We start from the raw sequence: 26093 nt of genomic DNA, 5'->3' as shown, positions 1-26093 counted from the left end.
TTCTAGTAGAATGTTGCTGCAGGAGGAGGCGGTTTACGAGGCTAGGTCTCTGCCAGGTCAGGTTGTCTTTGTCTATCCAGGGCCCGCAAACTTCGAAAGTCAGTCATAGCCAATTGGAATGGAAAAATCTGGACATAAAGATAGACAGACAGAACAAGGGCAAAAACAACGTCTCCAGCATTCGACCGCCGGCCTGGCGGGGACAAAAAAGATCCCAAAACAATCTCTAAAAATAATAAATAAGACCATGTCATACTGTAACAGACATTTTGTTCTTTCTTTCTTTTTTTTTTTGTGCAAACATCAAATTATTTTTTTCTATGATTATTAGCAATATGGGGTATTGTCAACTTCCTTCTGAAGGTGTTGGCACTGTGGTACACAGTAGAATCCTGTGTTAGTCTAACTTTGATTGGATTTTTTAATGTGTAGAAGTGAGGACAGTGATTGTGTTTAAAAGCAAGAAAACAAGATCTCTCATAACTCAGAACGCACAAGCATTCTGGTTTTGAGTGGTTGTACAAAACATACAAAATAGCCTACAGTAAATAAACTCGTGACAATCAAGACAATGTGTACAATGTGTCTAATGACCCTTTCAAAAAGTGAAGCTCAACAAAAATGACACCAGTGTATTTGTTCAGTGTATTAGTATTACTTTTGGACAAACCCATTGGCTTGCATTTTGCTCCGTTGAGAAGCAAATCCTTTATAAAGCTGAGAGCAGGAATGCTGCCGGCAGCCGTTCCTTCCTCTACTTTGACTTCTTCAGCTCTGGTAGTGTGAGCTCATACCTTTAGAAGAGAAAGAAGTGAATTTTTTTGTCGCCATTTTGGACATGTCATTACAGATGAAGGGCTCTATTTTGATCCATGCCTTATGCCTAAACTTCTTTGCCTTTTTTTACTATTTTGATTTTTTTTTTTAAATATTTCAAATAGCTGATCTGCAAGCTCACAACGTGCAGATGTAGATCAGCATTTAAAGTATTTAAAATGTTTTTCAAAATAGTAAAAGAAAGGCAAAGAAGTTTAGGCATAAGGCATAGATCAAAATAGAGCTTTTAAAAACACACACACACACACACACACACACACACATATATACCGTATATATTTAATAGGGCATAAGTAGTTAAACAACGTAACACAAGTGTCTGCCTTTTCTGTTTTTCATTCATTGTTGTACTGACAAATATTTCTTAGGATCTAATTTTAGGATCCTGAAAACCTCCATGGAGTTCCAGGTGGGTAGGGTCTATCTATACTGTAGGGAAGATGAAATGAAGTACAGTATTTGAAAAGTCAATTTGAAAAGTCAATTTAGTATGACTTCTGCCAATAACAAATTACCAAACTATCCTAATTATGTATCATGATGCTGTAAACCTTGATCATCTGGTATACATTAACACATTTAGGCTTTATTCAGACAGCAGGCAAATCCAGTTTGTTTCTCAAATACAATCTTTAGGACTGACTGTCCACTCTGTTATTTGCAAGTGGATCAGATTGGATTTGTGTATTCATACATTGTTGACCTATCTGCAGTGGTTGCTATGGAAACATGTAACAACACCGATGTGAGTAAGCCTACCAACAAAACAGTGCAGACAACAAAATAGAAACTGGAGATCTGTCACCTCACCCACCAAGTCATGACATATTACTCTCTAATTGTGGTGCAGAACTCCATACCAGGAGCTACATTCACTGAATCTGGCTAAATCTAGATTCTCCAGATTCTAAAGAATCTGGAGAAATTAGAACCGTCTCCTTACCATTGTGTGAAGCCTTTCTCCAGATCCAGCTGGGAAAGATCTAGCAGTACCTGTGGATAGAAGGAAATCTGCTATAATAATAATAATAATAATAAATAATGATATAAGAAAAAAAAAAGCATGCTCCCCAGGGGGAATATGCATTACTTTTTGGTCTCATGAAGAGTGCAATAACAGATTGTTTATTTTCGGTCTTCCAGTTCGGTACTCCCTCCTTTGGGTGGCGCTATTGCGTCAGCCTCACAACAGAACGTACTCACGTTAACTCCCGCAGGGCGATCCCTGATTGGCCGGAGGGCTTGTCACTCAAGTTTTACGGTACTGGGTCAGTCCCCTATAAAACCTGTGGCATCCCATAATACTGTCTCTTTTCGCTATCTGCTCCTCAAATGGTACAGCGCGAACGGAATCTCACAGCTCCTGACCTACGTAATTTGTAACTATATTTCAACCTATTCTAGAAGATATAATCGTCTCGAGGATAACCGAGAGCGACAGCTTAGGACCAGTCCACCGGTCTCGGGACTATTCTTCTCTTCAATGTTCAACGTAAAGTTTCACAGCACCGCTGTTTCCCTTTGTTGTTAGCTTCATGTTACTTTGCCTAGTGTTAGCTCTTAGCTACCGGCTTCGTTGTTTTTGCTAACGCAGCGCTCAGCTGTTTTTTCCTTGTTGTTAGCTTCACGATAGCCTAGTGTTAGCTCTTAGCTACCGGCTTCGTTGTTTGTGCTAACGCAGCGCTCAGCTGTTTTTTCCTTGTTGTTAGCTTCACGATAGCCTAGTGTTAGCTCTTAGCTACCGGCTTCGTTGTTTGTGCTAACGCAGCGCTCAGCTGTTTTTTCCTTGTTGTTAGCTTCACGATAGCCTAGTGTTAGCTCCTAGCTACCGGCTTCGTTGTATTCTGCTAGCTTTGTTATTGTTGGCGTTTGCGGTTTGCTACTGGCCTTGCCTGTGCTCACGCTAATACACGCTTTTCTGCTTTAGACTCTCGAATCTTCTATCGACGCTAAAGTGTTTTTGTGTGGACATGACGTCCTCACGCTCCTACGGCCGTTGTGCCAACCTGGCCTGTAGGTTGCTGGTAGCCCCGGACGATCTCCATGGTGCGTGCATCGCCTGCATGGGCTGGCGTCACGCCTTGGATGCCTTAGAGGAGGATCCTCCTGTGTGTTTGGAGTGTCGTGACCTACCTCTAGGTGCGCGTCGGCTCCGCCTGGACACGATCTCTCTTCTCTCCGGCCTCGCCTCTGCTGTGTCCCCGGGCCTCCCTGTAGGCCGGTGCGGCGGTGACCCTCCGGTGGCTGGCAGCGCTCCTCCAGGCGGCGGCGCCTCCGTTCCGGCCGATGGCGGCACTTCTCCAGCCGGCGGCGCTCCGGCTGACGGCACTGCTCCTCCGGCCGACGGTGGTGCTTCTCCAGCCCACTCCAGGGCTGACAGCTTTTCATCTGAATTCTCCTTCTCTGCCCTCGACCGTCACGACAGCGAGGAAGAGGCTTTTGGGGAAGAGGGGGACTTTTCCCCCACCCAGCAGCCTGATGAGGACGTGGTCCTGATGGAAGAAGGGTCCCCTGTGATCCATCTCCACCCTGATATTAATGACTCGCCTCTCTCCATCTCTGCTGTGGCCAGGGTTCCGGCAGGCCTCGCTGCCGCCCCGAGCCAAGCAGCTTCTGTTTCCCCTACCACCGCTCAGGCTGGGACTCAAGCAGGCATTGCTGCTTCCCCAGCTCCTGGTGGCACCGAGCCTGTTCCCTCCGCCTTGCCGGAGTCACAGGCCCCCTCTGCTGCCGGCAGTTCGAGTCTGACACAGGCGGCGGCCCTGTCCGCGTCTCAGCTCCCTCCTTCCGGCACCGTAGCAGCTTCAAGTGGCGCCGCTGGCGCCAGCCCTCCCCTTCCCATGGACCCCTGGTCTGTCCAGGGCCGCTCGCTTGCAGAACCTCACCGTCCCTGTACGGCAGCAGCCTGCAACTTCTCGCCAACTGCGGCTGGGTGTGGACCGTGCTCCACCCCTGCCGCCTGTCATGGCTTGCCTGCCGGCCATCACTGGCCTACAGCAGGTTTTCCAGGAGACTTGGGCCACTCACAAGGATCCTGAAAAACTGGACTTCCCCACGGAGTTCGAGGGGGCGCAGGAGATGGGCGTTCCTAGATGCCCGCACATCAGCCCTGCCTTGGCCTCCATGCTCCAGGCCCGGTTCCTCCATGATAAACCTGGTCAGCCGAGTCCCTACTCACTGTCGGGTGTCCACCCGCTTCTAGAGGACAAGTGGGAAAGGTTCATGTCCAAGGCCACCCAGGAGGCTTACAGAGCTGATGGACATGCTGTGAGGGCTCTCAATGCCGCGGGCCTGTTGGCGGCCTATGTGAAGCTCCTCCAGAACCCACCGGCCTCTGACCCTCCCCTCGATGTGGCGGCTGAGATCAAGGCCTCACTGGACCTCATGATCGAGCTCAATTTCCATGCCATGGCTTGGGTGGGGCGTTCCATGGACCAGTGTATGCAGATGGAGTCCACCCGCTGGCTGGAGCCCATTGACTGGAAGAAGGATGAAGCGGACAAAAAAGAGCTCCGCAACCTGCCCTCTTCGGGAACAGAGATCATGGCGGGCGGGCTCGCTCTCTTCCAGGCGCGGGCGGCTGCCAGGAGGGAGACCAGGGAGTTGGTGGTTGAGACTGTACCGCCGACACCTGCTGCCCAGTCGTCTCAGCGGTCGACCACCAGGCAGCGTACCCCGCGTTCTATGGTGAGGGTCGTCCTGAGGAACGACTACAGGGACAGGGCTTCGGGATCAAGCTCCAGGTCTTCCTCCAGAGGGGGGTCTCGAGCCCGGACCCATGGGCCCCCTCCTCCTTCCAGGCCCAAGGAAGACCGTCATCAGCAGCGTTCCCAGCCCCGCTCCGCGAGGGGACGCGGAAGGCAGCTGCGTAAATGACTGTTTGCCCAGGGAGGCACGGCCTCCCCAGGGGCCTCTTGCCCCTCACTTAAGGGCGGGTTCTTGTGTGCAGTGTGTTTGTGTTGTGAACCCGCCCGTGTTGTGTGCTGCAAAAATTCTCACTGCTGTAAATTTCGTGCCTTGCCAATCGAAAATACCAGTAAAGAATTGTGTGTTCGATACAAACTGTGTCTTTCTTCCCTGTGCATCTTCTGCTGTAAAGAAAGTTGTATGTGCTCAGCCTCCTCAGGCACCTTCGCTGCCTCAGCTAGTTCCGCACTCACACAGTCTGTACAAGGGTTTGGTTTCTCGGCCTATTCAGGCTCCAGTTCCTTTTCTGCTAGAGCCACTCACACCCAGCTCACATTCCACTCCTCACAAGGTTTTGGTAAACTGCCCACTGCGGCAGCCCAGGAACAACCTGCTAATGCTAAAAACCATGAGTCCTTCCGGGACCTTTCCAGGAAGGCTAAGGGTAAAGCGCGCTTCCCCTCAGGTGGTGGAAACGCTTTCTGTAGGCCCGAGTCGGGCGAAGGTAAAGAAAGTGGATCACAGGTGGATTCCTGCTTTGCCTGCGGTGCACCACGTGGCCAGGTCGGCGGCAGCTTCCTCTGGCCACAGCGGACGGCCTACAGTGTCGCGGCCGATATCTCGGCAGGTGCTGCCGACACATCTTTACGCTCCGCTGGCACCTTGTGCAGATCAGTGGAGGAGGTGCAATCCAAACCATTGGATTTATCGCACTATTACAAGGGGCTACAGAATACAGTTCAAGATGTCGCCCCCGCTTTCCCCCACGGTGAGCTTCACCAGGGCCGAGGGCGAGAACGCCCGCATTCTGGAGGAAGAGATACAGGCCCTTCTCTTGAAGGGGTCTGTACGGGAGGTCCCGTGGAGTCAGCTCCATTTAGGGTTCTACTCCAACTACTTCCTGGTTCCCAAGAAGACGGGAGGGCTGCGGCCCATATTGGACCTCCGCGGTCTCAACCAGTACTTGATGACCTTCAAGTTCAGGATGTTGACCGTTGCCAGCCTGCTTCGAACCGTGAGAGAAAACGATTGGTTCACCTCAATAGATCTGAAGGATGCTTACACGCACGTGTCGATCTATCCTCCTCACAGGAAGTTTCTGAGGTTCGCTTTCCAGGGGAGGGTCTACGAGTACGCAGTCCTCCCCTTTGGCCTGTCTCTCAGTCCACGCGTTTTCGTGATGGTTACGAAGGCAGCTATAGAACCTCTCAGGCGGCAGGGGATAAGGATCTCAAACTACATCGACGATTGGCTAATAAGCGCAAGTTCGAGCCAGGAGGTGGCGCTACACACCCGGGTGGTGATAGCGCACCTCGAGTCCTTGGGGTTCGCAGTCAATTACGAAAAAAGTGTGCTGAACCCATCTCAGCGGACCACCTTCCTGGGTGCAGAGTGGGACTCCCGGGAGATGGTCGCCCGCCTCTCTCAGCAGAGGGTGGACAAGTTCTTGTCCCATGCCAGCAACTTCCTTTCCGAGGAGGAGGTCTCCTTCAAGTTGGTGCAGCGTCTTGCGGGCCTGATGGCTTCGGCCGTGGATCTTGTGAGTCTGGGAAGGTTTCACTTGAGGCCTTTCCAGAAATGGATGCTCTCTCTGAACATCCCCTCTTGCCAGGGCGGCACTCTGGTCCGGGTCTCCGAGCGAGCACGGACGGCCCTGAGCCCTTGGCTGGTTCCCGGCTTCCTTCGAAGCGGCGCCAGGCTAGGGGCGGTGATTCACAGGAAGGTAGTCACCACGGACGCCAGTCTTTCGGGTTGGGGTGCAACCCTGGAAGGACGTACGGCGAGGGGACCTTGGGGCCCCGACTTAATGAACAAGCACATCAATTACTTGGAATTGATGGCGGTGTTCCTGGCGCTCCAGGAGTTCGAGCCCTTCATTCGGAACTGTCACGTCCTCATCAGGACGGACAATACCGTAACAATGTGTTATGTGAACAAACAGGGGGGGCGGCGGCGAGCCCTGGACGTGCTGGCTCGCAAAGTGGCCCTTTGGTGCTCGGTGCACCTACAGTCGGTCAAGGCCTCCTACGTCCCTGGTCTTCTGAACAGCGGGGCGGACCTGCTGTCCAGGAGGAGGGTTCGCGACGAGGACTGGTCCCTGAACCAGTCGGTAGCGTTTCAGATCTGGACCAAGTATGGTCATCCGGTGGTGGATTTGTTCGCCTCTCGCGAGGACGCGAAGTGCTCACTGTTCTTCTCCCTGAGGGGGCCTGCACCCTTGGGGATAGACGCTATGGCGCACGATTGGCCCCAGGGCCTGCTGTACGCCTTCCCACCGATGGACCTCATTACTCCGACCCTCGAGAGGGTTCGTTGTTACAGTCACGAACTGCTTTTAATAGCACCGAGGACGGGGACTTGGAGCTCACTGATAGCTCCGCTCCTGTACAGGGATCCTTGGCAATTGCCCCAGATACGGGATCTGCTGAGTCAAGCGGATCGCGAGATCTTCCACCCGGACCCTCAGAGGTTAGACCTGTGGGTCTGGCCCGTGAGAGGGAAAGGCTGATCGCAGCCGGCCTGGACCCTTCAGTCGTTGATACGATGCAGAGGTCCAGGGCTCCTTCTACACGTAAGGTGTATCAGGGCAAGTTGGAAGCCTTTGAGGAGTGGTGTCGGGTTAAACCAAGCCCCCAGAACCCAGGGCTAGATTTGAAGCAACCCCGATGGTGGCCAAAGTTGGAACTGCAGCCTAAACGCGCATTTTGGCCCCGCCCCCTCCACTCCAGACAGGAGAGGAGAGCAGCGTGACGTCATTTTGGAACCACGCTGGTTCCAATTTCCCCCAGAATGCACCTGGATTAGCTACATGCTAGCACGTAGCCGTTGCTTCAAAACGCCACTGAGCACTTGCATTGAAATGATAGTGGGGGCGGGGCTCGTCCGCTCTCTATTTTATATATACTCTATGGGTTAAACACCCTTCGGTGAACCCGGTGTTCTCCTCAATTCCGATCATTCTGGAGTTCCTACAAGATCGGGTGGATAGGAACTGTAAGGCCTCTACGGTGAGAGGTTACCTTGCAGCCATTAGGGCCTGTCACCAGAGCCTTGATGGCGACCAATTGTCCAAACACCCGTGGGTGGTACAGTTTATGGCAGCGGTTAGGCGGGACTCCCTGACGGCGAGACCCCTGGCCCCCGCCTGGGACTTGGAGGTGGTCTTACGGGGATTGAGGCAACCTCCGTTTGAGCCTCTGGAGAGCATCTCTCTGAAGCTCCTTAGCTACAAGACTGCTCTCCTTCTGGCCTTAACCACGGCCAAGAGGGTTAGTGACCTACATGCCCTCTCAGTGTCAGAGGATTGCATGAGGTTCTCTCCGGACGGCCGGCAGGTGCTACTTAAACCTCACCTTCACTTCATTCCGAAGAATAAGGTGGTGCAGCATGTTCCGGTGCGGCTTTTGGCCTTTCATCCTCCTCCCTTTGGTACGGAGGAGGACAGGCGCCTTAATCTTCTTTGCCCTGTGAGGGCACTGAAGATTTATTGTGAGAGGACTCAGGCGCGCAGGAAGTCGCGCAGCCTGTTTGTTCCTCACGGCAAGTCCACCGCGAAGATGGAGATTGCTAAAGCAACCCTTTCGGGGTGGATTGTCGACGCCATTAGGTTGGCGTATGATAGTGCGAATGTGGCTAGACCTGTGGGTTTCACAGCTCATTCCACTAGGGGGATGTCTTCCTCTTGGGGTCTCTGGCAAGGGACCACCATTCAGGAGGTTTGTTTGGCGGCGAACTGGACTTCGCCGTCCACCTTTGCAGCTCATTACCAGTTGGACGTGGCTCCGCGCTCGTTAGCGCATTCAGTCCTCCAGGTGGCTGCTGACTCTTCTGCAGAATGAGGAGGACCCTTGTGTCTTCCTCCTCGTCTGGAGCGCTTGGACTGCCCTTGTGCTTTCTGGCGCGCTCCTCTTCCTTTTCTTTCCTACTCACTGCCCCCGACTGATTCCGGTGGTCTCAGGGGGGGACCTTGTGGGCGAAGGTGTGTCTGGAAGACGTCTCCTTTGCCGTTCATGTGTATGGTGAGTAGACGTTGGCCGACGTCGCTTACGGGAGTTGACGTACCCAAAGGAGGGAGTACCGAACTGGAAGACCGAAAATAAACACAAGTGTTTCGAACGAAACACCTGTTTATTTAGGTCTGGAAGGAGGTACTCCCTCCGAGTCTCTGCCCTCTGTTCGATTTTTCGGAGCAGATGCTTTCAAGAGACAGTATTATGGGATGCCACAGGTTTTATAGGGGACACACAGGTGTTTCGTTCGAAACACTTGTGTTTTCAAATTGATTTCCATTATACCAATACTAAATAAACATTTCTAGGTCTAAACACAGGATCCTGCAACTGATTCTCCAACATGAACATAAAAATCACACTCGTGTGAACTGAGCGGTGGTGTGTGTTTGTGTGTGTGTGTGTGTGTGTGTGTGTGTGTGTGTGTGTGTGTGTGTGTGTGTGTGCAACAGCGCCCCTCCCTTAACATGTGTGGTCAGAAAAGGTTACTGCAGGCTACAGACAGACAGACAGACAGACACGGAGACAGACAGACAGACAGACAGACAGACCCACACACACGGCCACGTATAGGAGCGTTGTGACCACCGCTCAAAAATACACACAAGAGAACTTTAACTGTTACCACTGCTTACCATGCCAATCTCCTTCCTCTCTCGTGTGTATAACATCCTGTTGTTTTTCACTGACACGTCCAACTTTCTGGTGGCAGCTTCTTGAAGCGACACATCAAATTCAAACCTGTGGGAAAAGGGGTTTGAAAAAAAAAAAAAAATGAAATGCAAAACCCTCACCTCCTCAGCATCCAGCACAACTACGCAATTAACAGTTTGGGGATAGAATTAAAGGACTCAATCAACAGTTTGGGGAATGAAGAAAAGGATATAAAACTTGAAAACCTAAAAGTTGCTTTCAGACATGTTAGTTCACAAGCGGAGCCTGCAGCAGCACCGTTGCCTAGGTGGAGCATGCAGTACCATTGCGGCTCAAGAATCCACCACTCCTGAGTGAAATGTCTGGGGCTCGAGTCTGGTGCAACGCACAGGTCCTGGACCTGGTGAGAGCAGGAGTGGACCCGTGAGACGTAGGAGGGGCCCAGACAGGAGTCAATTCACAGAGCCTAGTCCTTCCATGCGCCAGATTTCACCTCCCAGTCTCGGCAGTGTAGTTCCGGAGCGGTGGAGTGAATGGTCCTGTCTTTCCCTAATGGGACTGATCATGGGTAGCTACTGGGACGTAAGTCGGGACTTGATCAACCCCGGCTGCGTCACCCAAGTGAGGGGTATGATGTTGCAAGACCCGAAACCCAGATGAGCTTGGGCTACATCACTGAGGATACGTCGCAGGCGCATCCATGCAATGTTTTTTTTTGTTATAGTTAAAGAAATAAGAAGTATTATTTAAAGAAATACATATTAAATTCCCATTATGTCTTCAGTAGTCTTGAGTTTGTCTCAGGTAAAGTTATACATGAACAAATAGTGTGCAGCATGTAAGGACTTACTTTTCATTGAAGACTGGATTGACTGTCCTCCTCTTGACCTGGGTCTTCATGCGGTGTCTCCAGGACTGGTCGGGGAGCAGGTAGAGACGGACGTAAGAATCTGTGCCATTTTCAGTCCAGGGAAAGAGATTTCTGTAGGAACAAGATTGGGTCTAATTATATGGATGGGCCCCTGCTGCCTTAAATGTATTGCGGAAGTTTAAGTATATCATTTTTATGAATGCCTATAAGTTCTGATGTATTCTGTCATTGTAGAAGTTAAATATGTGCGATGAGTGCACGAGAATGCATCCAGATCAGTACTAGTATCGATGTGGACAAATATACACAACGGATGAGTGTCTGTAGTTTTATGGATTACCTGCAGGAGTTGACCAAGACGATGAGCTTCTTCCTCAGGACAGCGTAGCGTACGGTCATCTGGATCTCTCCAAATGACCCTTGATGGTTCATGATGGCCCTACAATTTTCAAAACAAATTTATTTTTCAAAAAAACTAACAAAAGGAGAAAGGGAATCCTCTCAGATCGTACAAAGCTGAAAGGCCTCATATTTAACCGGGCAGCAAACTCACTCTGGATAGGGGTGTCCTTCCGACAGGTCCAAACGGGATGAAGCGATGGAGTTCTCCGACAGCAGGCTGTGGGAGTCATACCGCCTCATGCGCGGTGTGGCTGGAGCGGTCCGATGCCCGTTGGAAGCCACGGACAAGGAGTCATGGCGACGGGAAACATAGTCGTTGTGAAAGCCGTTGGTGGAATCGGCCATCGGAGATGGAGACAGAGACGCTTGGGCAGGAACGGCAGAGGTGGAAGGAGCAGGAGAGGAGGGAGAAGACAGGGGAGGAGTAGTAGTTGGGGAGGTGTTGGCGTCTGGGTGGTCCTGCGCCACGGGTGACTTTGCTGGTGGAGGAGGATCTAGGATGATCTTGGGTGGAGGCTTCTCAAGGGTTAGAATCTAGGTTGGGATTGAGGACATGGCTACCATCAGTCCAGAATAGGGACAATAGGGTTGTAGGGCTAAAAAGACACAATCACCTGTTTGATGTGCATTTCAGTTAATTATTACAGTATGTACGATACAGCCCACGTTGACAAATAAGATCCACCCCTCTTTTTTCATTTTGTGGACAGGCATTGGCCTGGCGTGCCCATATTGTCTATTTATTTTATACTTTGCCATAAACAGTGAACAAGGACAATCGCCGCGACCTGGAGATAAATTACGAGAAACACTGTTTATCTGCCGATGGCTGTGAATGAAACATTTACAGTATCACACATATAGGGGTAATGTTGAACATTGTGATAGGTGCCAACAGAACCTCCCAAACATTACAAACTGAGGTGCATGTTTATGTTGTGACCATGATGTGCTTGGTTTGTCTCGTGTATGTCATTTTGTCTGTCTATACATGGAGTATAGAAATATACAGTATAGGCCTATCATTTATATGCAAGTGTGTTCACCCTGAGAGTGGCCTTCATCTTGATCTCACTGCTTGCCCCAGAGCGTTCTAGCATGAAGCGCTGATCCAGCACCATGTCCGAAGCTTTGAGGAGACGGTCCAGGGACAAGTGGAGAGTTCCCAGCACTGTCTTCTTCTCGTGTTCCTTGACCTGGGGCCAGAGCACATGGCAAAGGATGCACAAAACGAAACTCTTGACTGAAATAGTGAATGAATGGTACAGTATGTATATGTACTGTATGTATGCATGCATGAAGAGAATGATTCATTATCAAGAGAATGAATGGAAGAATGTTCTCTTTTCTATCCAACCTTAGACATCACCATGACCTATGGCAATGTTGGTTTCATATATTGACGATGACTACATAGCAAGCAGAAACCTTAGACCCATTTGGGGATAAGTAGGTCACATAGGGGTCTGACAATTCATCTGGAAGAGACATTTTCATGAGTCATGCATCAGTAGCAGACCTTAACACTGAGCTGTTGGTTCTTCATGCTGTGCACAAAGAAGGTGAAGCCCTCTTCCCACACTGGGTCTTTAGATGCATATGCAACCTGTGAGGAGAAGAGATGGTTTATTAACTAGGTTGCACTCCAACAAGCTAATGCTATATATTCATACTGTCACTCTGGATAAGTGCATCGGCTAAAATGTCTCAATTGTATTTATGTAGAGAGAGATGGGTACCTTGCTTTTTTGGACTTGTTCATCGATGGAGAATTCCACATACGAGTTAGGATTAGCATGCCTCCTTAGCTGAAAATGTAATCCAAACAAGATTTGATTGATTTGCATTTTAAAACAGATATCTTTCTACATAGGAAAAAAACTGTAGTCAGAATTTGACACAGACAATCTGGATGAATATAATTAATTAATACAAATACTGATGAATATCAGAGTGCAATATTCTGGTACCATAACCATTTCTGTACTATTCAAATATGTAAAGTACAATATTTACATTTGACTTCCAATTTTAGGAAAATTACAAAGGTCCAAATTATTAGTATCATTCAAAAACATCCATTTGCTGCTATGATGCAGCCTTCTTGCTTCCAGGTACTTGCACAAGGAACCACCAACGCCTAACATGCTGGAATGTTGGGAGTTTGCCTACAACACGAACGCAATTCCCCTACAGGAATGCAATTCCCTTTTATTTTGTATGGAGGCTACATTCCACTCCTAACACACACCAGAACCCCTGGCGGGCACATGCAAAACACATGTCAGGGTTGGCAAGGAGATGCACACTGACTGCTTTAACTTGACTTTATTAAAAAGACAAAAGAAAAACATAGCCCTCTCTGTAAAAACTGGTAGATGGTATAATATTTAGTGCCATACGAATTGATTACAGTTTTGTAGATAAAACCATCACACCCACAATCACCACACCATGAATACACTGGGATCTTGCCATGAAGTGGGGTGTGACTATGAATTGAGTATAAAAGGATCCCAAAGAAAACAAGCCATTGTGCTTTCTTTGGTTTAAATCCTTTTAGTAGAATTTGTGTCTTAACTGTACAGTACTGTTCTTAGATCAGACAGGCTGTCTTATGTGCTAGAAGAAATACAGTGCATTTGGACTAAAACTGAGAACTGTGACCACTTCCTCCCTGCACGTGTAATGTAAAGTAAAAATGTAAAATATGCATAGATAGAGTATGTTATGCTCTTGTCTGGTACTCAAAATAAACATAATTCTCTCTGCATGTTTAATAAAACATCAGCATTATTAAGAGGAAATACCGTTTAGACATCAGGATCGAATGCTACTGTGTGTTTTGTTACACTTTAGATCTCATCGTTGCATTTGCAACGATTGGCCAGCAGAGGGAAAGTGGGACAAACAGTTCATGTCAGGATAGATACCCAGGTCTTCAGATAAGAAAATATGTTTTCTTTATATTAATTAGGAATAGGGATTAAATGGAATAGAGATTCTATATAGCTTGAGGAACCGAATATAACATGGCGCTACTTCTCCATTGAACTCAATGGCTGCCATGTTCTATCTACAGTATCTGTCGTCCTATTACTTTGAATGGTGTCGCGGTCTACGTTCCAGATACAGTATATAAATCAGCGGACTGCCCGAAAGACATTTCATTTCATGTCTTTTGGGGCTTTCTGAATTTTATGTTCTGCATATTTCTATGTGCTGTGAAACTCTAACCCTGAATGAATACCAGGTAAAGGAAAGCAACACAAACATCAGAAGTAACAACACACCCACAATTGATGAGAGGCATTCACCAAACAAACAGGAAATACCAGCTGCATACAAGTTTATCTGAAGCAGCCAAAGAGAGATTTGTACATAGAGTAGGTATTAAGTTACATTTTCCCCTTGAGAGCCCTAACCCTAACCCTAACCCTCGGATATTTTCTGTGATCAACTGACACTCAAGTGTCAGAACTCATCTAACCAAACCATAGCTCAACCTTTTCAGGCTGCGACCCCCAAAATAATCATGTTAAAACTTTTAACTGGGGACCCCCCACCCTGACAAGCACTACGAGTTGAGGCATTACATTTTGTATAACACGGTTCTATTGTGAAAATAGCAGAAAATAACAGATTGTGAAAATAGCAGATCTACATGCTCATGTAGATCTGCTATTTTCACAATTTCTGCCTCAAATATTTGACATTTTGGCCAATGTTTAATTTGTCATTTTAGAGGTATTAAAAAGTCCTTAAATTGACACTTGTCACTATGCACTTTCACTTTATGTTGGTTTGTTTACTGTTGAGAGAGAAAACAATGTTGCACATTAAGTTAATCATCTGGGGACCCCCCAAAAATAATTTGGGGACCCCTCTGGGGGTCCCGACCCACAGGTTGAGAACCACTGCCATAGCTAACAATACATAATACCACATGTGCTGTGTGAGAAATAAACTGTGACAAAATATGCAAAGTCCAAACTTTGACACAAATGTAGTGTGAACACTTTCACTTCTTAAAACCTTGTTTAACCGAGCAAGGCACAAACATCTGCTGAATGAAGTAGTAGTAGTATTGGCCCTGCAAGCTAAACTAAAGCTTGCCACCAAACAGTACTAGATTATGGTAGCCTGTACTGTACAATGCACATGTCACCTCTTGTGTATGTGTGAGTGTGTGCATGAGGGGGAGTGTGCAAACTCCCCAACATATAACAAACTGGTGGACCAAAGTCTTACCCTGCCTTCCTTTGAATGTTTCCCATGCTTGTCGTTGTGGCAGAACTCACTGTCGTCTTTCTAGACATAAATAAAAGCATATTATTAGCAGTAATCACACAAACAGTGAATGGACAATAACACGTCTCTATTTACAGCAATAAGGTCTTGAAAGTCACACTTACTGGAATGTTTGAAGCATTGTCCAGATACACTGCCAGCATAGCACAGGCTAAGCCATCGGTAGTCTAGAAGAGTGTTTAGGAAACAGGTATACATGATTTGAATATCCAGCCAAGTGTCAAATGTGTCCTCCTCTAGTCGTGAGTTGTATTAGTACCGCTAGTCTCGTGCCACTTCCCACTTCCCAGACAGATAAACTGAGTGCTGTCACGCTCAAGTAACTCCCACAACCTTACTTCAATAACTGGTGCAATGGCGTGTTGTGTTGATCATTAGACTCCCAGTCCATAGACTTCAGGTTTGAATCTCACTGTGGATAAATGATTTTCCAAGGGCCAACGCTACTTTTTGTTACAATTTATGTTCTCGTTAACGCTACTTTTACTGAGAGGTTACATTTAGGAATAAGGTTAGGTTTAGGCATCATTTTACTAAGGTTAGGAATAAGGTTATGTTTATGTTTACCAAACATAACCTTATTCCTAACCTCAGTAAAATTACGCCTAAACAGTTTAGGCATAATTCTACCGAGGTTAGGAACAAGGTTAGGTTTAGGCATCATTTTTCTGAAGATAAGGTTAGGTTTAGGCATCATTTTACTGATGGTAGGGCATCATTTACTGAGGTTAAGGTTAGGAATTTAGGAAAAAGTTTATCTTTAGGCATAATTTTACTGAGGTTAGGGTTAGGAATAAGGTTAGCTTTACGCATAATCTTAATGAGGTTACATAGGTTACACGTTCAATTAACAGGTCTTGCTCAAACTAGAGGTACTACTACTAACGCCATTCACAGACTAGTCAGATCCCTAGCTTTTTCTTGCCTCAGAGCGGAGATCGAGGACTCATAATAACCAGGGCCAGAGTGGCAGAGTGGGATCTAAAATCAGGCCGGAAGTCATATTCACCCACCCAGGCTACATTTGATGGTGTGCGCGAGCGAAGCCTTGTTATTCCATATTGTTCGACAGTCACACAACAACACTATTAAACACAACATCCACCATGACGAAACACAACAACCACCGTGATGAAAAACACAATAACCACCATGACTGCCCCACACACAGTCCTCCATTCCAGTGCTTTTGTTCTCTAATCATACATTACTCAATCTTATACAATCCAATGACTTGTCCTATTGTTGTCTTCTCTCTGTACCTGCCAGTTCCTCTGAGCTAGCACTGGGCTCTCCCGCTTAAGCCTCAGTGTTGGTTTTAAATCCACCTTTGCATAGGAAACATGGCCAAATATTGTAAAACGTACTCAATTTTACAATGTCTACTGGGCTGGCCACACACACAATTTACAATTTAGGCATTTGGCAGATGCTCTAAATCCAGAGCTATTTACAATAAGCAAGGTAATACATCAATACATCAACATCAATACAAGGTAATACATCAATACATCAACGTGAATAAATCGAATGCATAGAAATAGTAATCTAAGAAAAATGTAGGTAGACCACGCACGCACCTATTCAGTAAAACAAATTAAAAAAAATAAAAATAAAAAATATATATATATAAAAACAAAAAGAAAATACATAAAAAATGCTATCTATTACATGTTTGGTCATTGAGTGTAGGCAAGTGCTATGACCCCAATATACAATGGATATATAAAGCTTTTTTGACAACCAGTAGTGCCAAGGTTGTTATTGTTGCAGCTAAGAGCTACTGTATAAAGCAATTGCTGGATTTGTGTTCATGTTATTGTGAGGGTACAAAATGGAACAAAGTGTGTTCTTATCCTAATAATATCAATGAATGTATCTAGCCTCCTCAAGCTCCCTTGGGGATAACTGCCTCAATCCACATGTATGTAAAGAAACTTGAGAACCAGAGTTTATTAACAACGTACGCGTTGCAGCATCATCATTGTTACTAAGACTGCTTGTAACATTTTGCCACCTCCTCCTCACTGGCCTTTTTTCTTTCTTTCTCTCTCCCTTTCAGCTCCACCTTTTCTTTTCATTTTTTCTCTTTGATTGGCAGTCAGGCCGGCCAATAAGGAGGCAGGCCACTGGGAATAGTTCTGATCCTCCCGACAGCCAAAACGGGCGTGTTCATAACTAGAATAAGTTTGAATAGCAGCTTACATTTAACAGAAAGCCATAATGGTGTGAATGCTAAGTTTGATAAGATAATCAGGGGGGAAAATGACATTACCTCGTACAACAGGCTTTGGTCTGAGTGTAGGGAGAGCCATTGAAGTTTCAGATGGACCTCGCCATTCTGGACCCCTTCCAGGCAGACCCACTGTAGAAGGAATATCCATTTATGATATACTACAGAGAGCCAATAGTGTTCTGGTCGTTATTTTAAAAGTTCAGATAGAGGATACATTGTTTTTTTCTTTTTACAAATGTATACAAAATAAGGTCTTCACCTTGTCAATTTCTTTTTCTCGCTTGATTTCTCCAGTGTCCAGGTGATACCTGTTGAATGAGCCCATTCATAATGAAAAGTGAACTGTTATTACCATTGAATGTATTTTTGTATGAATTGAGAAAAAAGGGACCACAATTTAAACCTGCCTAAAAGCTTTCTTGTGGTCTTTATCCTTTTAGTTGACCTTGTATCAGTGAACAGTACTGTCCTGTACCTTTTCCTATTCAAACTTCTAATAAAGTATTCAATCAATCAATCAAAACCAAATACAAGGAGGGGTTTACTATATAAGGACAATTAAGACAGATTCACATAATGCATGTAACATCTTAAATTAAGACTGCAACAAACACAATTATGCCTATAATTGGGTGCTTGCACCCATGTACACATTAGGAGGTTTCCTTTACCTCCCAAGAAAGTCGTCTCTGTCTGTGTCCTCGTCAAACAGCTCCATCTCCAGCACCTGGCCTGGGGCTTCATGGACCACAAACTAGACATACAGTACATAAGCCATGATTCCATAAACGTATTCGAAAATAGGAAGCGAATTATCAGAAATTCGCACAGACAAAGCCTGTTTCCATTTGCGGGTGTCATTCGAATTAGCGACGGTCACATGAGTTGATCGGGCTGATATTTTCAGACCAAACCGAGACGTGAGCACTGCACGTCTGACTGCTGTGACTCGATCGCTGCACAGTGCACACTCATCCTGCAAGTTTCAGCGTCCTCTGGAAGGTGGCCGATCTGCAAGCTCACAACGCGGTGCGGAGACGCGGATGCGAGCTGCTGTGAGCTTGTAGATCGGACACTTTTGGCACGCAACACCGTGTGATGAGGAAGGGTTAGCCACGGATGGATTGACTCTGGGAGATGAACACACTCTGTGTGTAACAAACAACCGGTTTAATACAATGGACGTTAAGCGGCAGGGGAAAGTATTAAGTTGGAGGACGATATGGAACCAGAACGTCATAATTTATTCGCATTTATTGTCTGACCCGTTTCCATTCACAAATGCGCATTTAGTTTATTTGATAAAGCCTCAAAATCCACCTCCTCCAAGCGGATAAAAGCTTTTGCGGATAATGAAAGTTTATTCGAATTTTGAAGTGTTTCCATAAAAAGATTTAAGCGCAAAAGGCTTAAAGTTATACCATGTAACTTTTTTTATAAAACAAATCTTAAAATTGTCCTAACTGTTAAATCGCTAAAGTTTTAGAACACCCACTCCGTTATTTTCTGCTTCAAAAGCCTTCTCTTTATATGTTTTCTATGAGCCGTGAGGGGGGGAGAATTTCGCGGCAAAATGACGTCATCATACACTACCGGCCAATCACAGCGAGGGTTATACACTGCGGCCAATCACAGCGCATCTTGAAGTGGGGTCGCTAGGGCGGCCATATTTGTAGTCTCCCGTGTGTCTCTATACTCGGGTGAACGGTGAAGCATGGGTGAAGGAGTCGGTTTCTCCGGAATGCCTGAACGCACAGGAATCAGGGACCCCTCTAAAGATAGATCTCGGCGAGGTGGAGGCAGACGCGGGGGTGTCCGCGGCGAAAAACGGCCAAAAGACGCGGACGCGACCAAGGTTTGCTATAGAGCTACTGACCACTAGTTGAGCAACTTACACAGTATAGCTTTAATGCGCATTAAGAGGCTTTATGGAAAAACGCCACTATAGATTGGTGGTGGATAGGATTGTCCAGAATCAGACTCTCGTCTGTTCCTCACATACCTCAGCATTTGCAAACTACAAAATGTGGGTTATGGGATTTTAATTTGACAGATCACATATTGTAAAGCCAAGCAGCCGGATCAATGATGATGATACTAAGGATGTTTAGAATGACAGCATACAGTGCCGATGGCTCAGGAGGGCTGTTTGGGAGCTAGAAAGATCCTGGTTCTTTCTTGTCAAAGTGTCCTTGAGCAAGACGCTGACTGAAACCTTAATTTCGTATATTGAGTAAATGTGTGTGTGAATGTGAACAAAGAAGTGTGTTAACACTTTGTAAAGTGCTTTGGATAAAGCCTAGATAGAAATGCAGTGTAGTAGGAAATTACTAATATGTATTATTTATTTCATTTACTTTTAAGCTGCCCTTTCCATGATGCCATTTTCATACTGCCATTTGTTATGCTGTCCTGTGGTAACTCTTTACAGCCCTGACTGGTTGCATGAAAACCTTCTACTTAGGGTGTGAGTAAACACCTTGCCTTAAAGGCCTGTCTTCAGCTGAGAAGCCTTTGATCAAGATAATTGTCAAAGAACTGTAATTGATTGAATCAGACTCAATCATTAATTCTACCCCATCTTGCTCCACCAAAGAGAGGTTGTTATTGTTGTTATTGAGTCATGTGACCCTTATCGTTTCTTTGTCATGGGACCCCTGAGCCTGGCTTGGGAGAGAAAGGTATAAAGAAGACAGAGAGTAAACTCAGGGTCGGGCTTTGGGGACAGGACAGTTTAAAGAGAAAACGTACTTGTTTTAGAGGCTGTTGGATTCAACAAATAAAACTTGATTCTCATCAGCTCAGCCTCGACTGGATGCTGTGCCAATTGCATTGCATCTGTTTGTACTTATGTCCCGCCCCCAGAGTAGGATTGTTCCTTTGACAATATACCTCGTACACTTCATTCCAGTGTGGGTTCAGGTTCTCTTTGACCGTCTTGCTTTTGAACTGTGTGTTGCCGCATGTGACGATTGCATATGGATCAGACTTTCCCTTCACCAAGCCCATCATGTAGGTATCCTTGGCCACCAAGTCTCTGGCCTCCAGCAGATGGACCCTCACCACTCCCTGGGGAACAGAGGCAAACAAAAATACCTTTTACTCGTATGTACGTGTACACGAGATTTAACAATAAAGCACAACCTTGAACCTTGAAAGTACAGGACATTAATCAAAATTAACATGCATCCATCAAATACTGATGACATCACATGATACAATGGAAAAACACTTGGACATGTTGGAGCAGTTAGCACCTCTCAAAAACACAAACAATAATCTCATACAGGCAAAGTCTTTGTTAGAACACAGACACAAAATGTCTCCATTTGCCTAAGTTTCCTTTAGGCAGCAGTTGGGTTGTGTTACTTACACGAGGCAAGGGGAACCTCATCTGGTCCACTTTGACCTGGTCTATGAGGGGGATACACATGCGGTTGGGCAGCACCATCATAGATGCAATGATGTCCATGATGGAGCTTTCAGAGAGTGAACTGGCAGGGGACAGATGGGGTAAAAAAAAGGTCATTAATAGCAGAAGCTAGAGACCATGAGGCCAACATGATCCTATACAGGCAAAACATGCTTTTCAGTGTTTTTACAGCGTGGCTCTGCAGGATGTCTAGCCACCTCCATAACTGTAAAAGAGGGTTGGTCTGGTGGGTCTGCCGGGTCTGCCCGAGTGTCCAGAGCTAATCACAAACGACTTTTGCCGTGGTGGAAGAAGTACTCAATTTGTTTTACATAAATAAAAGTAGCAATAGCTCAGTATAGAAATCAACAAAGAAACTCTTTTACAAGTAAAAATACTTGAATAAAAGTAAAATAATGAATTGCGCTCGGGTGGCACAGTGGTAAATACAATTAAATGGAGTCACTGGGGTTATGATCGGTGTGAAACCTTGCACAAATGTATAATTATACTGTATAATGGACAACTGACAAAGTACCCATGTGGATCTCCATATCCATGTGATTAGATTTTTAACCTACAATGACGATTTAGAAACCGCACATTCTCTTTATCACATTTTTACAGTGACACCAACCACATGACATAATAAGGGTTTAAATGGTAGAAAACCTGAACATGGGAGTGTCTAGGAGGTTGGTCATGCCCGTCCAGTTGATCTGCAAGGTCTGAAAAATAATTTGTTCACCTTTTAATTCAGCTAAATTAATGCAGTACCATTTTTAAAGACAGTGAATGATTGGGAATACAATCCATGCAAACTCACTGGACGACGAATGAAAAAGAATGTGACTCCTCCCACTATTGGGGCTTGACCGATGAGAGGCTCCAGAATGACCCTCAGCATCCCTTGAAACTGTAAGCATTCAGAAGTTTAGTATTTTAACTCGATTCCTCTTAAATTACAACATCATCATCATCATATCTTATTTTACATTGTACAAATAGTAAAAATATTAACATCGCTTTTTTATCAAGTTCATATTCATGCAAGTGTAAAGCACTAACTGAAAACAGTAGCGTTTACATCCTTGACTGTGAAACAGTAGCTTATATCCATAACTAAAGCAACTCAGTTGCTAACAGACAGAAAAATGAAGACGCCCACCCGAAGTCCTTTGACCCCAGCTGTGATTGACTTCACTTCTGTGTCGATGTCTACATCACCATCATAACTGAAAAGAAAATACAGTAATTGTTTATAAGAATAAATCATATGACTGTACAATAAATGAAAATACACATGTAACAGTAGTAGTCATAGCCAGAATCTACAGATAAATACTGTATTTCATTTTGTAACTGGAACTGGAAGTATTGATGAATTTGACACTGATGACATCAACTGATGAAATTGATGACGGCAGTGACATTATTACGACACTTTGTGTCCACCGGCAGATATTACCTTTAATGCAGTAGTAACGTAGCCTGACACTCAGCCTGAATTGACATTTTAAAGGGGTGTGGCTAGCGATTCAGGGTCTGGAACTAGGCTAGTAGTAACATGTTACTCACCATATATTCATGTCCAGAATCACCTCTCGTTTGTCCACTTCATGCGTGAACACTTGCATCCCAGTTATTTTGAGAGGCTGAAATTGGTACGACATCTTTTAAATAGGATATTATAAAACTACTTGGTTGTTCCACAGAGATGGTGTCATGCAAAACCACTTCAGCCACATGCAATGCTGCTGACCAAGGACTTAATCCTACCAATACTTCCTTCTCATTATTTTCCTGTTAGATTGGATGTTGGAATGTTTTTTAACTGCGGCATGACTGCTAGGTATACAGTACATAAACACAAACTAACAAACACATTTAGATGTACAGAGATGACAAACGCATATCGCAAGAAAGCTAATCGAGACGCCAACTCACAATGTGTCCAAGGTGAACCTTGGTGAAGGTGAATGTTTTCAGATGGGGGCTGGATAGTCTGATGGCCGGCTGGATCTTTTCTTTAAGGAGCTTCTCCATGAACATTCCAAAGAAGGGCCAAGCCTGCTCCACCACCTGGCAACACAGTATCAAAACACAGCATGTCCTACACCCTCAATACCTGCGTTACATCCTGGTCATTGTAATGCTTGAGTTATGCATGGTTGCTCATTGTGTTGCGCAACGCTAATAGCCAATCTACAAGCTCACATTGTCACACTCACAACTAAATATAAATCAGGCTTAAAGGAGTCATTCAGACCAAAACACATATAGGGTTTAAATCTGCCTTTTATCACACCCCTTCATACATGCTTTAGTCGATTTTTTTCATAGCTGCCCCTGTTGCTAGATTTCGGCTGCCCCTGTTGCTAGATTTCGCGGGCTCTCTCATAACTAACACAGTGGATTGTCCTTAGGCTAGTGCGGTTATTTCTTTAGCTTCAAAGTTAGTATTTTTTAATTGGATCGTGTTTACACAACGTCCTGAGACCAACCAAACCGCTGTTTTGATCTCACAGGCACGCTTACTTGTCAAACGGCTTCTGCTCTGCACCAGAGCAGGGAGAGGAGAGCCTAGAAAGGGAGGTGAGGAGCAGAGGATCTTCTCGTCTGTTTGACAAGTAAGGGTGCCTGTGAGGTCAAAACAGCGGTTTGGTTGGTCTCAGGACGTTGTGTAAACACAATCCAATAAAACAATACCAACTTTGAAGCTAAAGAAATAACCGCACTAGCCTAAGGACAATCCACCATGTTAGTTATGATAGAGCCCAATCGACAAAAATAGCAGATCTACAAGCTCACAATGTCACATTGCGACGCATTGTGAACTTGAACATCGGCTATTTTTAGCTAAGCCATTTGGTGTAAGGTAGATGCTACACTAGAGTCTAGTAGAGGGGAGAATGAGCGGACCTAGTACAGAGACTACCCTGGTCAAGTTTAGTAAGTATAGACGGTTTAAGTTGAAATTGTGTCATGTATGCCATAAGCCACGGGAAAAAAACACTAACACTTTCACATGACCGTTCTAAAATAATTGGCAGTCAATTAACTATTCTGTATAACAAATCGTACAGCTTAATAGATAGTACAAACGTGAAACATTGATGCTAGAGAATATTTGCAATTTGTGTAAACATTACAGATATAATGGATAGTAGGACTACACTACAGTTTCCTCTGCGGTTGTCGAGAGTCCTTTCAACAACTGAGCCTGGCTAATCCTTCCATTCCAACAAAGAGGAAACATATTTTAAATCGAGTCTAACGTGCATTTTCAACTATTGTGCACGTGAGTTATGAATTATGATGACTAAGACAGGTAAATATTCTGCATACACCGAAAGAGCGAAAGTCGTAAGAGCAATGAGGTGGGTCAGCTTAATGTTTTACTGTACCTTGTTGACCCACTGGACTTTCTCAACATCAGGAAAGTGGACCTGTGACAAGCAGGAAGAGACAGATCATAATACTGTACATACTGTACCTACAGTATACTTTGTAAGAGAGGGATTTATTTTTCCAGGTAATGATTTATACGGTCCAGCTGACCGTGAGGTTACTATGACATGCACGGTGACATGCATCATTGTGATGATGATAGTGATAATTATGATGACGGTGAGTGGATTCGTTTTAAATTAATTACCTCACATCACATCCATTAGGCCTATACAAAGGGTAAATTACATAAAATCATAGAGCAATGGTTATGTAGTGAAATAATTCACCATGAATGGAAATGGAAAGATGGGTATAAATGGTACCAAATGAAAATGAAATAAAATAAATCAATTTCAGAAATGTGAAAGGTCAAAAAATGTGTGCCAAATAGAGACTTATAACAGTAATTGTTATTCAGGGCTTACCTAGGCTTCTCTGGAGTTTTAAAGATGTGGACTGCAACACAAATTGTCCTATCATTTACCAAGTATGCAGCATCTGATGCATTTGTGTTTTATATAGAAATGTGGCTTTGATGTTAGAGAGGAAAGGGAGAGTAATAAGTGTAGAATATGTTCTACACTGACTCCTTTATCATATTAAGGTTTGGTGTATTTTGTAAATAATAGTGTTATTTCTTAATGGTACCTTATGCATAGCCTTATACACTTAAAAACGCCATGTAGCCTATTAATAGCTCCATTCTACTATGGACCAGAGCTACACATAGTCTAAATGTAGATAATTATCTGGCTTTGCCAGACTACAAGACATAGAAATAGACATATAGTAGGCCTAAAATAGGTAACAAGACATTTTAGTCAATTTGCATTTTTTGCCTTCTCTTTCTCTCACACAGTGGACACACCAGAGATGGGAGAGGTGCCCTCTCAAACATGCAACTGTGAATCATATGTGCTTCCAATTACAAAAATCTAGTCCCTCTCTTTTCTCATGATATGAATCACAAAATAGGCTAGGTGTGGTTTAAGTGTGTGAGTGTGTACAAAACAAACCCGCAAAGTTAGCACGCACCAGCCACAGTCCAATGACAATATATGGGAAACTACAGATTATGTAGTCTGTCTGTCTTTCTCTGAATATGAATTGTGTAATATTTAGCCGACGGTCTCGGTGGCATGTTTTCAGTATCGTTTTCCCAATGCATTTTAAAAGCTAAATTGCCCTACATACCCATGTTGCCATATTCAACGTTTTCTTCAGCTCCTTGTGGATAACGTGCGTTTCCTTATCCACGAAGTCTATGGCGGTTCCGATCCGGACGTCCTTCCACTGGCGGTTCTTCTTCCACCAGGTGATCATCATCATGCACAGCAGAACCCAGCTGACGCTGAGCCCCAGGTACCCCGTCAGATACACGGGATAAAACACCAGCACCGCGTTCCCAACGTACAGGAGGCTTTCCATGAGGATCTGATTGACCGCGGCCGGGGTCAACTTGGATCCCACCCCGAGCCCAGCCGGGTCCGGGCCGCTTGGATGCATTTGTCCGGTGGATGACGATGACTGCGGGTCAGAACTCTGGTGAAGTCCAGTGCGCTCCGCGGCCGCTAAAGATACGTCGCGCCTTCGCATTCCAGACTAGAGATGTTTATATCTCTAGCCTGCGCCTCACTCACAGTCGCTTTGATTCAAATGTATCTCTTGCCCTTGGCTTTATTATAGGCACACGGCGCAATATATCATCTCTTTTCTCGCACGGCGTTTACAAACTATTGATCCGAATTATAGAAGTTAACCCATCGTCACTGCTGGATTTCAGAGACTTCCGTGTTGTTGGGGGAATGCAGCAGCAGAAAGCCAGGTACTGGTAGAGACACTCCCAAAATACAGGCTTTAGGAATGGGCTCAGTCAGAACTCCAGGAGTGACACAAGCACCTGTAGTGTCAAAGCAAATCCAGGAGGGCGGTGCAGTTCAACTACTAGGCCTACCAGAAGTTGTCATGGTTCTCAACCTGTGCTCCAAGAAGAAAAAACAA

General features: G+C 45.4%; 1 protein-coding gene across 1 annotated transcript; it reads right to left on the bottom strand.

Moving 5' to 3' along the window:
* Nucleotides 1-754: 754 nt before the first annotated feature.
* On the bottom strand, nucleotides 755-25688 carry esyt3 (extended synaptotagmin-like protein 3; the record flags this gene model as incomplete). Its single annotated transcript, XM_080730069.1, has 23 exons — nucleotides 755-794; nucleotides 1781-1830; nucleotides 9389-9494; nucleotides 10258-10389; nucleotides 10619-10717; nucleotides 10832-11214; nucleotides 11727-11876; nucleotides 12200-12286; nucleotides 12420-12488; nucleotides 14932-14991; nucleotides 15096-15158; nucleotides 17267-17356; nucleotides 17487-17535; nucleotides 17899-17981; nucleotides 20120-20296; nucleotides 20601-20721; nucleotides 21312-21367; nucleotides 21466-21555; nucleotides 21808-21874; nucleotides 22218-22294; nucleotides 22587-22721; nucleotides 24047-24088; nucleotides 25287-25688. 23 exons carry the CDS (start codon nucleotides 25686-25688, stop codon nucleotides 755-757), a joined length of 2628 nt encoding a protein of 875 aa, XP_080586195.1.
* Nucleotides 25689-26093: the final 405 nt, after the last annotated feature.

The sequence above is a fragment of the Nannobrachium achirus genome (assembly GCF_963921795.1).
Source record: "Nannobrachium achirus genome assembly, chromosome: 1".
NCBI lineage: Eukaryota > Metazoa > Chordata > Actinopteri > Myctophiformes > Myctophidae > Nannobrachium > Nannobrachium achirus.
This window is presented reverse-complemented; position numbering and strand designations above follow the sequence as displayed.